Raw genomic sequence first — 15,983 nt, 5'->3', positions numbered from 1 at the left:
CTAAGGGTTTGGTGGAGCCATGATTCTTAATAAGGGCTGCTCGGTGGCCAAAGAAAAGAGTGCCACGCCATGTTAGGTTCTAAGCATATTAGAATAAACCAGCCGGCCATAGTTCTTCCCCTATATTTTGGGGGTAGTTTTTCAATTATGAATAAACACTACGATATTTCAAAATCTCAGAAAAGACAGGAAATATCTCACTATCAGAAATGGTAAAAAGGGTTTGTTATTCTCTTTCCAAGACTTAAATGGGAAATTAGATAAAAAAGGATGAGAGGATATGTTACAACATGGTTGAACCTAGAAAAGGTGATGCTAAGTGAAATAAGCCAGGCACAAGAGGTCACATATTATATGATTCTATTTATATGAAATGTCCAGAATAGGTGAATTCATAGAAATAGAACGCAAATTGCTGGTTGCCTAAGGCTGGGGAAAGGAAAGAATGAGAAGTGACTGCTTAATGAGTCTGAAATTTCCTTTTGGAAACTTCTGGGGTGATGACATTTTTTTGGAACTAGATAGAGGTGGTGGTTGCACAAAATTGTGAATGTAGTAAATTGTACACTTTAAAATGGTTAATGTTATGCAGAAAGAATGATAGAATTTTGAAAATTGCCAGTTGCAACTCAAAAGTTTAAAGGGATAAGAAAGAAGCTAAGGGAGGAAAGAACTATGAAACAAAAATGGTAAAGATTTGAAAAGTTGTTTGGAAGTAAGACTCAACAGGATTCGAGTGCTTCCAGCTGGCTGGGAGGGAAGACTGAGATTTCTGGTTTGGGAGTCTGAAAAGCTGGCTGTACCCCATGGAATGATGTGATCTGTACTGAGGATAACACAGGGTCTTAGAGAGAGTGGGAGCCTAGTGAATGTTTGTTCAATTTCATCAGGTTGCCACTTTTTAAATAGACAAATAGATTGATAAATGGTGTAATACCCTACAATACAGTGTAACTGGGTTATATCAAGGCATTGGAATTATCTCATACTTCTTGCAGACAAAATGGAGAAATCGGATGACAGTTCCATGGACTAAAAATCCATTGGTTAGTGAATTAATTAATACCTAACAAAAGGAGTCTCCAAAGGATGAGCAAATAGGCTGGTTCCATTTCCATTTTTTGAGCTTGCTCATCAATAACCCAGGTACACAATCATATTTAAAAAAGCAGATTTATCAAATTATGAATAAGACAGAGGTGAAGACAGTAGTTGATATACTGAATGAGAGATAGGTTTATAACAGTCTTTTGAAAAGCCATTCTAAGGAATTAGTCCTGAATTTGGGGGAAACATTTATATACAAAATATTTATCATAGTACATCAATAATAATACATCCTAAATACCCAACTGTGGAGAACTGTTTAAGTAATCTCCTACACAACCACTAAAAGAATATGCAATAGCAGTGAAAATTCTTTTATAAAGACTATGTAGTAACAGGAGAAATGCTTATAATATAAATGTTAAGAGAACGGAGAAAAAAGGAAACAAATTCATACACTCAGCATTATTCAAACCTATGTGCAGAGGAAAAAAACAAAGTTGTGCATCAAAATGTTAGCAGTGCTTATGTTTGGATGACAGAACTAGCAACATTTGTTTTCTTTCTCCTTTTGTATTTCACTTTCCAGATTTTCTTTAAGGAGCACAGGCCATTATAACAAAAACAAACACAGAGAAAATTCAGAAATATAGACTTTTAAAAACCAGAGCCATGAACAAAAATTAAATTGACTTTAATAAAAATATATATAAAGTTCTTGGATGAGGTTTTTTTTAAATGCCAAGTTTAGGACTTAAAGTGACAGCACCTAACAATGGTTCCTGGGATTTAAAAAAAAAAAAGACCTAGAAATTAACTGACTGTAAATTCATTATAAAACAACAGTGACATGGCTGAGGGGAAAAGATAGCCATAATATAAACTTCGGATTTCTTAACATAATTTGTATGCAAAACAAAGGCAGCAATAATATTCCCATGTGCTGTGTGAGTTGGACTATATCTAGAATATTGTGTTCAGCTTTAAACTTAAGCTTTAAAAAAAAGATGTTGAAACCTGGAGAGCAGCCAACAGGATGAGGCATCAGAACCACAGCACAGAGCAGTGGTTCCCACACTTTGGCTGCATCAGAATCACCTGGAAGGCTTATTAAACTGCAGATTCGCCCTACCCTGTGTGGCTCAGTGGATAAAGCATCGGCCTGAGGACTGGAGGGTCCTGGGTTCGATTCTGGTCAAGGGCATGTACCTTGGTTGCGAGCTCTATCTCCAGCTCTGGTCAGGGCACGTGCAGGAGGCAACCAATCAATGTGCCTCCCTCACATAGATGTTTCTCTCTCTGTGTTACTCCCCTTCCCTTCCACTCTCTCTAAAAATCAATGGGAAAATATCCTCAGGTAGGATTAACCCAAAAAAATTAATAAATAAGTAAAGGTTAAATCCTTCAAAAAAGTCCTCAATTTGATGAATGCTATTTTTTAAATGCAGATTCCTGGAGGCCCTCTCAGAGTTTCTGATTCTATAGATCTGGGTTGGGGCCAAGAATCGGCATTTCTAACTAGTTCCTGGGTGATATCGATGCTGCTGGTCTGGGGCCACACTCACACTTTGAGACCCACTGGCACTGCAGATAAAAGCCAAGACCAAATTGCCAGGGATGGGGTCCCAGCTCTTCCACCTACTAACTGTGTGACCTTGGGCAAGGTTGCTTGCCCTCTCTGGGCTTCAGTTTCCTCATTTGTAAAGTAGAATGATTTTATCTACCTCAGATGGATATTATGGCATTGAAGTCGTTAATATTTACTAGTTTAATGCATTTAGGACATCCAATCTGGCATATATTGTTTGTAAATTTAATGAAGAACACTTAGAGATGGTTCATCTGAAATAGAAAGACATTTAAACATCTTGAAATATTAGAAAGGCTTTTATGTGGAAGACATATTCTGCATGGTTCCTGGGGACAGACGTGGAATGAAAGAGTGGAAGTGACCAAGAAGGAGCATCTGGATCTATATCAAGAAGGGCTTTTGGTATAGAAAACACAGTCAATGACATGGGTACTAGACTTATCAGGGGTATCACTTCATAAATTATATCATTGTCTAACCACTATGCTGTACACCTGAAACTAATATAAAAGAAAAAAAGTAGTATATACTCTTCTTTAACTTATTACACATTAGAATATTAGGGCTCTGAGCAGTTAAAAAGAAAGAACACAAGTTACCTTTGTTTTAAATAATATTTCCCAAACTTCTTTGACCATAAATCCTTTGGTGGTATAACAACTATTAATAATGTGAGCAATTCAGGATCTGAGAAATACATTTTTAGGAATGCCACCTTAATGAAGTATCACTGTCCAGGTTATCAGTAATCCAGAGTTAACTAACCTTACCAATGTTCACCCCTCTACCTAAACTCATACAGACTAAAGTTGAGTAATTTTCAGTAATGATTTACTTCAAAAAAGCAACATGCTATCTATGTATGCAATTACAATGACTGGGCCTCTCTTCAGGTTGTTCTAAATATTTCATAGACATATAAGAAATATATAAATTAAATGAGTCCATTAAAAAAGAAAACAACATGCATGGGTAGTTTTACATTATGTAAATTATATCTTAATAAAGCCTTTAAAAAAAGAGAGAGAGAGAACTGAAAATTCCACATTAAATTGCTTTGGCACCTTTGTTACAGATCAGTTGGCCAGATATAAGTGAGTACATATATATATATATATTTGTTTTTTTACAGAGAGGAAGGGAGAGGGATAGAGCGTTAGAAACATCGATGAGAGAGAAACATCGATCAGCTGCCTCCTGCACACTCCCTACTGGGGATGTGCCTGCAACCAAGGTACATGCCCTTGACCGGAATCAAACCTGGGACCCTTGAGTCCGCAGGCCGACGCTCTATCCACCGAGCAAAACCGGTCAGGGCGTGAGTCTATTTCTTTACACAAATACTCCACTCTCTTGATTGCTCTAGCTTTGTAGTATACCAATTTTGCTTTTTTTTTTTTTTTTGCTTTTTCGGAGTTATTGTTGCTTTTCTAGGTTCTTTGCATTTCCATATAAATTTTAGAAGCATCTTTTTTAATAAACACAAAAACACATGCTGGAATTTTATTGTGGTTGTGTTGACTCTATAGATCAACTTTGGAGAGAATCAATATTTTGGCATTATTGAGACTGAATCTAAGAGGATTAAAAGTTTTACTCCATTTATTTAAATTTTTAAAATTTCTCTAAGCAATATGTTGTTTTTGATGTTCAGGTTCAAAGCCTTTTGTCAAATTTATTCCTATTTCATACTTTTTGATGGTATTTTAATTTCTAATTGTTTATTTCCATTACATAAAAATACAATTAATTTTGAATATTGACAAAAAAGAAAGGCTTTTTGGCAGATGGATCAATAATGGAGCGGGTTGCCTGGATGGGTTATGAGTGTCCCAATACTCACTTAGAACACACCCCTGTGAGAAATGGTGAAACGGGATTCCTATAAGGGGTAAGACAAAGTAGTCCCTCAATAAATGTTAGCTAGTCTAGTAACACAACCTTGTTCGCAAGGGAGTTTTCACCTGTAATCACCTACACTTCTCAAAGTATTACCCCAGACCAACAGCATCACAGAAAACTTGTCAGGAATGCAAATTCCTAAACCTCAACTCAGAGCTACTGACTTAGAAACTCTGAGGGTGGGGGTCTGGCAATCTGTGTTTTAACAAGCCCTCCAGATGGTGCTGATGTACATCAAGTGTAAGAACCGATGACCTATAGCATCACCCAAAGCAGTATTAGCATGAGGCTATAGAACACTGAAACACAATTAAAGTAAGCTGACTCCAATAAGGTATCAGGTATAAAGTGCCCTTGATAAATACATGCATCAAACTCCTACTTATACCAAATATTTGCTTTTGTGTTTAAAATACAGGGTGGGCCAAAAGTAGGTTCACAGTTGTTTGTATGGAAAATAATATAATAAGTAATAAGTAATACAAGTTTTGCGTACTCACAACTGTAAACCTACTTTGGCCCCACTCTTTATAGATCACAAAGATAATGCTAAATTTGTTCAAGAACAGAAAATCCAAAATCCACAGAGAAAAGCAATGCCCCCCCCATCACCCTCTTGACAGGGGCTGCTCACTATTAACCACCCTGTAGGGGTTGGGTGAGGGGATGCCATGAGAGGAAGGGCAGTGTTCTGACATGGAACCTAAGAGCACATGAGGGGTGAAAGGGTCCTCAGAGACCATGCTCTTATGTCACCTCCTTCATAACCCAGAGGAAACACAGTGACCTGGATACACACACGAAACCTCACTTCGCACCTCCCTCCTCTCACTAACCAGTGTGGCCAAAGCCTCTCTGCTGCCACAGGACAGTGGTTTGGAAGAGGCAGCTGAACACACTTGGAGAGCCTTTCTCATGCTCCAGGGCCCAGGGGTCCTCAAACTACGGCCCGAGGGCCACATGCGGCCTGCCGAAAACATTTATCCGGCCCACCAGGTGTTTTTGCCGCCGCTGCCTGTTGCTTAGCAGCTGACTAGTTTTTTTTTAAACTATAGTCCGGCCCTCCAACCGTCTGAGGGACAGTGAACTGGCCCCCTGTTTAAAAAGTTTGAGGACCCTTGCTCCAGGCACTCTTCTAAGTATTAAAGGTATATTAACTCCTTATAACAAATCTTTGGGTAGGTACCAATCTCCTCATTTTTTAGATGTGAAAACTGAGGGTCCAAAAGGTTAAGTCATTTTCAAAGGGTCATACAGCTAATATGGGGTAGATGTTGGCTCTCGATCTAGGCAGCCTTTCTCCAGAGTCTGTACACTTAACCTCTATATCAGTGGTTCTCAACCTTCTGGCCCTTTAAATACAGTTCCTCATGTTGTGACCCAACCATAAGATTATTTTCGTTGCTACTTCATAACTGTAATGTTGCTACTGTTATGAATCGTAATGTAAATATCTGATAGGCAGGATGGTCTTAGGCGACTCCTGTGAAAGGGTCATTCGACTGCCAAAGGGGTCGCGACCCACAGGTTGAGAACCGCTGCTCTATATGGTACTCCCTGTTGAGGACAGTGAGGGAGAGGAGATACAAGGCCACTAACTTGGCTTGTATGTGCATATGATAGTCAGAGAGACACACAGCCAGGGAAACGGAGCCGGAGAGTACCAACAAGCTCAAGACGGTGACTCGTGTGAACCAGGGACCCTGAAGGGAGAAATCCCAAAAGATGGTTTACATGGTTTTGTCAGTCCCTGGCTGTCCCTGGGTATGCACTGGAATGGAGGCAGGAACCAAGGTGGCTGCATTCTTGAGCAGTTACGCAAACAGGCTTGAATCTGTACCAGGTTAGGACAGGAGACAGTTTGATAAGCCTTTCCTTGGCCTTTCTTCTACAAAACAATTTAGAAGAAATGTGTGAAATGAAGCAGGAGTGGAGGTCCCAAGGGAAAGTAACAGCTGGAAGCAGAGTTGTTGGGATTAGTAAGGAAGGAAGAGCCGGAGGAAGCCCTGCCCGCAGGCTGCAGGGACACGTGTAGTGATGAAGAAGGGGAAGCAGCAAAGTGGGCACTTCCCGAGTCAGATGCCCCCACACAGCATGTTTGGGCTCCTTAGAAGCATCCTCCCCTAGACTCCCAGGACCGCTTTGTGTCTCCATCACATTAACTAACACTTCTCCCCATCTGCCTGGGATCCACGCCCTGCTGTGCCTTCCTGGGGCTGTGAAAAGCCCTGCAGAAAAGGGACCGCAGTTGATCGCCTCTGAATCTGCAGCTCCTGCTACATCGTCAGTTCCGGAAATGTTTGTGGAATTGAATTTGCTGAAGTGGTGCTAGCATCCAGATACTAGCATCCAGCGTGTTGTCACCTTAAGGCGAGGAAGGATGGAAAGAGCACATACCCCAGGGGCTGTGTCCTAGTTGGGGAGCCCCTAGAACTAGACCCTGAGACAAGGATTCACGTGCAAGCAGTTCATCAGTTCATTTGGGAAGTAGAAGAAACACCAAGCACTGCTAGGGGTCTGGGGAAATGAAAGGAAAAAGGGAGGGTATCTGTTTGAGCCAGCTGTCAGTGTGAGCAGCTGGAGTTCACCCCACTGGAGAAGCTCTGCGAGCCTGTGCAGAACACACACTAGAGGGAGGAGGGTGCTGGGGCACATACATGACAAACCCCATCAATCTTTGGGTGTGCTCATTCCCCCAGACTATTGGGCCTTTTGTGTGGGTGGCATAGCAGACTCCAGCAGGAAGAGAAAGCTCTCAGGCAAAATGCAGATGCTGGCAGTTGGAAGTCAAGATAAGGGTGCCGTGCAATGGTAATGGCAAGGGCAGTGGGCCTCAAACCTGAGCATGCATCAGAATCACCCAGAGGGCTTGTTAAAATGCAGGTCACAGGAACCCACTCCCATAGTTCAGCAGGCCCGGGGAGAGACCCAAGAATTTGCATCTCTAACAAGTTCCCAGGTGAGGCCACTGCTGTTGGTCTAGAACAGGGGTGGGCAAACTTTTTGACTCGAGGGCCACAATGGGTTCTTAAACTGGACCGGAGGGCCGGAACAAAAGCATGGATGGAGTGTTTGTGTGAACTAATATAAATTCAAAGTAAACATCATTACATAAAAGGGTACGGTCTTTTTTTTTTTTTTTTTTTTTTTTTAGTTTTATTCATTTCAAGCGGGCCGTAGTTTGCCCACGGCTGATCTAGAAGCACTTGAAAACCACCGGGCTCTGGATGTGGGCCCAACACGGTTGGTACAGACTGGATACTTGGGGGAAATCTAAAATCTAGAGTCAGGCAGAGCTTAAAGATGAAGGAAACCAGAATGTCACCACAAAATATGTCTCTTAAACATGAAAATTATTTTGAACTGAAGGTAACAGAAGCAACAGGTATAAGAAAAGTTCCCTGCTCTCCTCCAATTTGCAAGACATAAATTTTCACAGTTGTCCTCCTCCCCTCTATACCAGGAAGGATAAAAGTGAATCAATGGAGATAACTTTAGACCCTAACAGCCCAGAGATATACCAGAGGAATCTATGTAACAAATTTCACTAACTAACCTGTACCTACCATTAGTTTCCAATATATTTGCCTTCCCACAACTGCCACATTTGGAAGTCTAAAACCACTTTCCTTTGTCTTGTCATTTTTCTCTACAAATTTATTGTTCTTTGTGGAAGATGCCATATAAGCCCGAGTTCTAAGCCACCTCTTTGAGTTACTCATTTCTCTGAGTTTCTCTCAGATATGTATGAGATATACATGTTAATCAACTTCTGTTTGTTTTTCTCTTATTAACCTACTAGCAGCCCAGCGCGCAAAATCGCAAGAGGCGCCCCGCCGTGCTGCGAGAGCCGCTGCTTGCAGGCCAGGGGGGAGGAACCGAGGGGTGCTCCATGTACCTCCCGGTGACAAGTCATTTGGTCGTTACAGCGTTATGGCCAGTGGCTTTTTATAATATAGATCTTTTGTTATAGTCAAGAACTTAGAATGGTAAAAGGAAACATTATTTCCTCTCCAACAGAGACAAAGCCAAAGAGATGAGATACACTTTTGTTTGTCCTCTCTATAGGAACATTCTTCCCACCTCACCAAAAGCCTGTGCCCAGGAGTCACATGACTGTGGAAATGGGGCCACGCAGCAGGAACCCTCGCACCTGCCAAGGTTAAAGCCACTCACAGAATCCTGAGGATATAGCTCCCCTAGGAGTCCCATCCGGGTCTTTTTCTCTGGGGGTGGCTTGGCAGGCATAGGTTCCAGGGCAAAGAGTATAAACAAACAATTTTCCTAAAACAATCCAGCTTCTGGCTACAGAATCAAATCCAACTGGTGACCAACGGAGTTCAGGAAGCTGCTCCTCCTGATCTGACACAGAGCTCTCCAGCAGAAGCCTTGCCCCCACTGCCAGGACAGTGGAAGGCAGTGCTGTGTCCCTTCCTGCCACACCTCAGAATCATTACGTAGTGACCTTGAGATCCTCCTGCTCAATTCTGGAAAAAGCAAATCTTTCAGAAGACAACCCCAAAATAATCTGTATCACTTTACATGCACTCAACATCTATGCTAACCCGAAAAATAGCAGGCCTCCTGTCTTTTGCGGCTTGTTTACAATAAGAGCACATGCTGGCAGGGAACACAGAATCCTAAATAAAAATTGGTGCTTATTTCACCATATTAAATTCCCAACTGAAACCTACACTGTCGGTTTCACAACACAAAACCACTCGTGACCTCTTAAGAGATGAGAGGGAAGGCAGGGAGATAGAGATAACAAATTTATCCTTTACAGAAACAGAGGCATCCTTGTTTACCTTTTACAGTGATCACCCCTAGCCAAGAGCATGACAAAGCCACATCCCCACACTTCCATTTTGAGACCAAGGTGTTAGGCCTCAGACCACTGCAGGTATCTGGACCCTCCCAGTTCAGGAGGCCAGTCACTAGGGAATGCTGAGGTCAACACCCCTTAGGAGACACTGTAATTAGCTGCAGTCCAGAGCTGAACAGTAAAGAAAAGAAAAGCTTCTCCCCTTGCAATTCGGAACATTTTTTCCATTTTCCCAATGGGTTGCCAAGTGACTCAGCATTGGCCCGTGTGGGCACTATTATTGATGAGAAATCTTCCACTTGGGAGATATACTGCATACAACACATGCCTACAGAACAGTGCCAAGTCATACCAGGAAGAGCAGGAGAATTTTTCACCTCCACTTCCGATGTAGGCAAAGTCTGTCTTAATGCAGGGGCTACTTAGTATCAGAAAGACAAAGCCCTAAGATTGTCAGAGAGTTCCTTCTAAGATTCAAGGAATTATTAGGCTGAGCCTCTCCTTGCTTGTTGACTATTAAAAGGCAATCAAATCGAGGACAGCAGAGAAAAAGGGCAAGAAAAAAATAATTTTTCAAAAACAACCCAGAACAGAAAAGCTGCATAAAAGCCTTCAGCTGTCTAAATGTTGTCTTTGTGAGTACTACGAGCTCCACCCAGAGGTCATTTCTAGAACTGCATGCTCATTGAATTCAGAGGAAATAATCTCCATCTCCTGGGGTCCAGGGTCTGACCTGCCTTTGAAAACTGTTGGAAATTCTTGGGCCACATTCCCTCTTTCTTGCCTTTCATTAAAGGAACTGCTCTGAACTCTGAAATACAGATATACTCGGGGAACCGGATGAGATCCAGTAGAACAACTGTCTTTGATATCTGCACTCCTGGCAGGTTGAACTCAGCTCAAAGACAGCCTGGAGTGTTCAAAGAATACAACAGGTCCTCAAATAACATTATTTCACTAACACTGTTTTGTTAGAACATTGATGAGATACCATAGGAACTTAACTCTTGTGTATATCGATTAACCTATGGTAAAACTGGTTTCATTATATATCGTATCATTTAAAGTTGCAGCACCTACTGATGACCTTAACTGGGGACTTACTGTACCTTTAGAAGAAAAACTGAAGAGTGAAGAGCAACTCAGGGGGGCAAGCAGGAACATGCCTAATATTAAGACTGAGAACAATCCTCCTTAAAGAACCAATTGGCCACTTGCCTTGAAGGCCTAAAGGTAAGGTATCCACTCCCTTATGCAACTCAGAAGATCTCTGTGGGGCAATCGCCAGCCATACTTCCCAAAGAACTGACTGCAGAACCCAGAACATTCACCTAGTACCCATCCATTCATAACAAGCACACACCCCTCACCACACTACCCCATCCTCCACACTGATGACCCTTAGTCCACAAGGGGTCAGATGAGGATCAAGAGCCCACAATGCACTGAGCTGTGATCTACCCAGTAGAAAAAAACATCCTATTCCAGATAGCACAAGCTAGCCTACAAATAAATGAAGCCTTAAAAAAAAACACAGTATGTTGGTGCTGAAAGTTGCATCTACCATCTGGAAAGCTTCTCCTCACAGCCTGCATGCTCCTGCCTTCATCAGCTTGCGCCTTACATGACTTAAGACAGCTTTGACAGATTCTGAAAGTGGAAAAAAATCAAACTTGCCCTTTGTCTTCCTCCAACACCCCCAACCCCCGCTGTCCAATTCTTTCTTCACTGTAAACACTGAACAGCCTTTTCCTGTCTATTGATAAAAATATCTATGGCAATGTTTATCCATCTCAGGAGTATTTAAGCTCTAGGAAATATCCTTGCTAAACCTCTGCATATTCTCATTTCAACAAGGCTAAGCGTTCCCAGAATGCTGCCCTTTTTTTAATGGACTTTATTTTTTTAGAGCAGACTTAGGTTCACAGCAAAATTGAACAGAAAGTTCACAGATTTCCCATACACCCTCTGCCCTCACACCTGCATAGCTGCCCCATTAACAACATCTGCACCAGAGTGGTACATTTCTTACAATCAATGAACCTACACTGACACATCATCATCACCCAGAGTCCATAGGTTACACTAGGATTCACAGAATGTTGTACATTCTATGAGTTTGGACAAATGGTTCATGACATGTATTCACCATTACAGTATCATACAGAGTAGTTTCACGGCTCTAAAAGTCCTCTCCCTCTTTGTTTCTTGACCAGACGGCAAAAATATTTGTGCACAGCATAACTCAATATGACTCTAAGCGGTATTCCTTGGGCCTGCCTAGTGATAAGAATCACCAGGCTGACTGGTTATCACAAATGTTCAGACTTCACCCTCAATTCACTAAATCAGATCTTGTTGGGGAGGGGCTCAGAAAGCTATAGAGAATCCAGACACCCCAGGTGATCGCTATCATCAGAAAAGTCTCAAAAATACATCTCTAAAGAAAAGATGCTGCTAATTTCAGAGTTTCCCAGCTGCACAGCAGCATCTGTTAAGAATGTAGCAGGGATTGCCTACCCACTTGAGCTCCAGCTCCATCAGAATAACTAGAATTCAAGGTGGGTCCCATTCTTTATTTTCAAAAGCATGGCTGCTAATACTTTCCTCATTTATTCCCTTATCTGGTTGCACAGTACCAGAAACTTTTACAAGGCCTAGCAAGTGTCCACTTCTATTAGGAAATCTTTTTTTCTATTCCTCCACAATGGCCTACCACTGGTCTCCAGTTTGCATGCGTGCTAGGCAGATCATTTGTGCAAAATGATGGGTTAGAAAGTAAATCTGCTAGGTTATAGGAAAGGATTTGCCTGAGGACATTTGCACACATCATGCACAAACAGAAGGACACATGGCCAATATGGATTTTTCTCCTTTGTGCCTTGAGGGCTTTTCTGCCAACTGTTCCCCGAGGCTCCCCACAGCTCTGCATTCTGCCATGGCCAATGATGGTTTATGGCAAAAATGCGCTGGGCAGCAAGCCATGTGTCTCTTATAGACGGCAATTAGGAGGAGAGAAGGAAAGGCTGAATTACAAGGTGTTTAAAAATGTAGTTCAAAAAAGAAAAAGTCATCTTATTTTCTCTTACCTGCTGGTGATGCGATGTATGTATTCATCCCAAAAGAGAAACCCAACTTTAGGGTCATTCAGAGTCAACAGCTCAGTCAATATAAAAATCAACCACATAATGTTGAGCATGAAAATCCATTAAAGCAAAAGTCAGGGTTTGGTTTCTTTTTTTTCTTCATAAACTGGAATCCTTACCTTTTCTTTGGCTTTCTTTTTGGTTCCTGCATCCATCCACTCATTTTCCTTCTCCAGCATGTCAATAAAGGCCCAGCGAACACCCTCAATCATTTCTTCCATCTACCAAAAAAAAATACCCAAAGATGCAGATAAAAAATCAAGAAGCTTCAGACCAGGTTTTCTAGGCCATGAGAAAGTTCAATGCTAAACATAGTGGGAAAGAGGCTCCTTTCAGCTTGACTCTATGCTCTAGCAACATTACCTTTCCTAGAAAAAATCTTTTCCCCCCACTGCTAGAGATAATTAACCATTTCTTTCCATGAGAACAAGTATTAGCCCATCCTTATCAAGGTAGCAACTAATTTCAATAGTTGCTACTTTTAATAAGGGTTTGAGAAAGAGAAGCAAAGGCCCATTAATAAGGGTTTGAGAGAGAGAAGCGAAGGCCTGGGCTGTATATTTCAGACAGGTATTGCAGAATAAAGTGAGTGAACAGTTGAAAGAGATACTGTTAACAAAGAAACAGGCAGGGAGAACTAGCACCCCAAAGTATACACCTCCAATATAAATCACACTTATGTCAGAACCCCAGTTCTTTCCAAATTTAGTGCCAGTGGTTAAACCAAATGTTTGGCTCTTCTCTGTTGTCTTCCTACTCTCCTCTCGACTCCCTTGCAGCTCAAAAAAAGTCTTATGTTATTTCAAATCTCAAATGGTAGGTTTACAGGGTGGGTGCTACTGAAAAGCTCTCTTCTGAAATGCCTGTCCCAAAATGTTTCATCAATGAAACCACACCCATGTTCATGATGTGTTTGCCCTGGCTTTTCTTCCAGTGTGTGATTGTGCATCAGCAGAGGGGGCTGGGGGAAGGAGATGCTAACACTTAACTTCAGAGACCCTGTCTGGTTATGGATGTAAACTTCTCGAAATCTCATTCTCCTTCTGAGATGCTCCAGTTTTCTCAACGGGAGACTCAAGAAAGAATACATACTGGGTTTAGTACCAGAATTAAATTTTTCATTTGATATTATGGGGTTGTAAATCCATTTTTAGAATTAATTCTAGAAGGGAAAAGGTTTAGATATTCCCTTGGTTCTATAATGAATTGTCAGCACAAAGCTCAAAACAATTTTTTCCTGTTTAATAAGTTTTCAGCTATGTTTTCAGTTCAATAACAGTTGTAAGGGAACCAGAGCTGTAAATCAGTAGGCTGGGTTCCATCGTATGTAAATAAGAACAAATAGCAGATGGAAAAGGGAGGAGGGACTTCACAGCTATTTCTTCCCAACTTAGTAAAAACATTAAAAGAGAAATCTCGACTTGGGATTGGGGCATGATAAAAACATGAAATGACAGAAGAGCAAAGACCCTTTAAAATTACTAAATCACTGATTCTCAATCTCGTCTGCACATAGGGATCATTCGGAGTAGCTTTAAACAATCCTGAGACCTCAGCATCAGGATTCTGATGGCATTGGTCTGTCTGGGTGCAGCCTGGGTGCTGGGAGTTTTAAAAGCTCCTAGGTCCATGGTCGGCAAACTGCAGCTCGCGAGCCACATGGGGCTCTTTGGCCCCTTGAGTGTGGTTCTTCCCAAGCCTTAGGAGTACCCTAATTAAGTTAATAACAATGTACCTACCTATATAGTTTAATTTTTTTTTAAATATATATTTTATTGATTTTTTACAGAGAGGAAGAGAGAGGGATAGAGAGTTAGAAACATCGATGAGAGAGAAACATCGATCAGCTGCCTCCTGCACACCTCCCACTGGGGATGTGCCCGCAACCAAGGTACATGCCCTTGGCCGGAATCGAACCCGGGACCCTTCAGTCCACAGGCCGATGCTCTATCCACTGAGCCAAACCAGCTAGGGCTATATAGTTTAATTTTAAAAAATTTGGCTCTCAAAAGAAATTTCAATTGTACTGTTGATATTTGGCTCTGTTGTCTAATGAGTTTGCTGACCACTGTCCTAGGTGACTGTGCACACAGGGTGGAGACACAGTGTGTGCATCTCCACCTATTTTACAGATAAGGAAATAAAAGTCAAGGCAGTCCATAGTTCCAGCTAGGGAGGGTCAGAGCCAGGACCTCACCACAGTGCTAAATAACAGCCATGAGCTCAGAACTCCTAGAGGTGTCCCTAATAAATCGAGGAAAATGCTAGGGAAACAAAAGGGAACCAACAGAAATGCATAAGTAAACATTTCAAATAGGAAACCCACACAAGGACGGTGTTAAAACAACAAGGAAGTCTCTAGGGACTGGATCTTTTGCCTGTGCAGCTACCAGCACCCCTAGTCTTTATGACCTCATCATGCAGCAGCTCACATCCTCCAGTCCATCCCCTTCACATAAGGAGAGATGCAGTATCTTCCCAAACTAGGAAGGGACAATCAGGATGGAAAGAAGTGAATGGATTGACTTGAGAGGGGTTCCGTGACCAAATTAATGGAATTGCGTGATTCATTTGTATGTGGAGAGGTGATGAAAGTGAGGAGATCAGATTAATTCCCAGATTTCAGGTGGGGGCAACTAAGTGGCTCCTACTGCCATTTTCTAAGACTGGGAAAGAGAAGGGGCTGGAGACAGAAGCCATACATCAGTGGGATGAAGAGGGCATGAAAAGACGGCAAGTCGGAGAGAAAGCAAAGACAGAGTAAGAGTGCTTGTAGGGTTCAGAGGGGGGTCTGTGGGTTTGGGGTTTTGGGTTTGGGTTGTGTGCATGTTTGTTGCTGCTGCTACTGCTGCTGCTGTGTGGTTGTTGACCATATAAGATGTTTGACTATTTATTTTTTATTTATTTATTTTTAATGTTGTTTTATTGCTTAAAGTATTACAAAGAGTATTACATATGTCTCCTTCTCCCTCCCCCTTGACCTTCCCGCGGCCTCCCCTACCCCCCAGTGTCTTGTGTCCATTGGTTATGCTTATATGCATGATATTTGACTATTTAAATAGCAGTGGAAACTCAACAATTAAAAAACAAAACAACAACAACAACAAAAACCCTGATTTTAAAATGGACCAAAGACACCTCACCAAAGAAGAGATGGGAAATAAGCCTACGCAAAGATGCTCCACATCCCGTCATCAGGAAAATGCAAACTGAAACAACAATGAGATACCACAATACACCTACTAGAATCCACAACACTGGCAACACCAAATGCTGGTGAGAATGTAAAGGAACACAACTTTCGGTCATGAGAATACAAATGGTATATTCACTTTGGAAGACAGTTTGACAATTTCTTACAAAACTGAACTTACTCTTACTATATGATGCAGCAATCGTGCTCCTTGGTATTTACCCAAAAGAATGAAAAATTTCTGCCCACACAAAACCTGCACATAGATGTTGATAGCAA

The 15,983-nt window shown here is 41.7% G+C and overlaps 1 protein-coding gene across 1 annotated transcript in view; it reads right to left on the bottom strand.

The window, feature by feature from the left end:
• PHEX (phosphate regulating endopeptidase homolog, X-linked) overlaps nucleotides 1–15,983 on the bottom strand; it is a 210,706-nt gene that overhangs the window by 90,320 nt on the left and 104,403 nt on the right. Inside the window, exon 13 of the mRNA XM_005870974.2 lies at nucleotides 12,631–12,732. Within this exon, the coding sequence (XP_005871036.1) occupies nucleotides 12,631–12,732 (102 nt within the window). The remainder of the gene's footprint in view (nucleotides 1–12,630; nucleotides 12,733–15,983) is intronic.

The sequence above is a fragment of the Myotis brandtii genome, unplaced genomic scaffold (genome assembly GCF_000412655.1).
Source record: "Myotis brandtii unplaced genomic scaffold, ASM41265v1 scaffold326, whole genome shotgun sequence".
NCBI lineage: Eukaryota > Metazoa > Chordata > Mammalia > Chiroptera > Vespertilionidae > Myotis > Myotis brandtii.
Note: the sequence above shows the minus strand (reverse complement) of the source record. Positions and strands in the feature narration are given on the sequence as shown.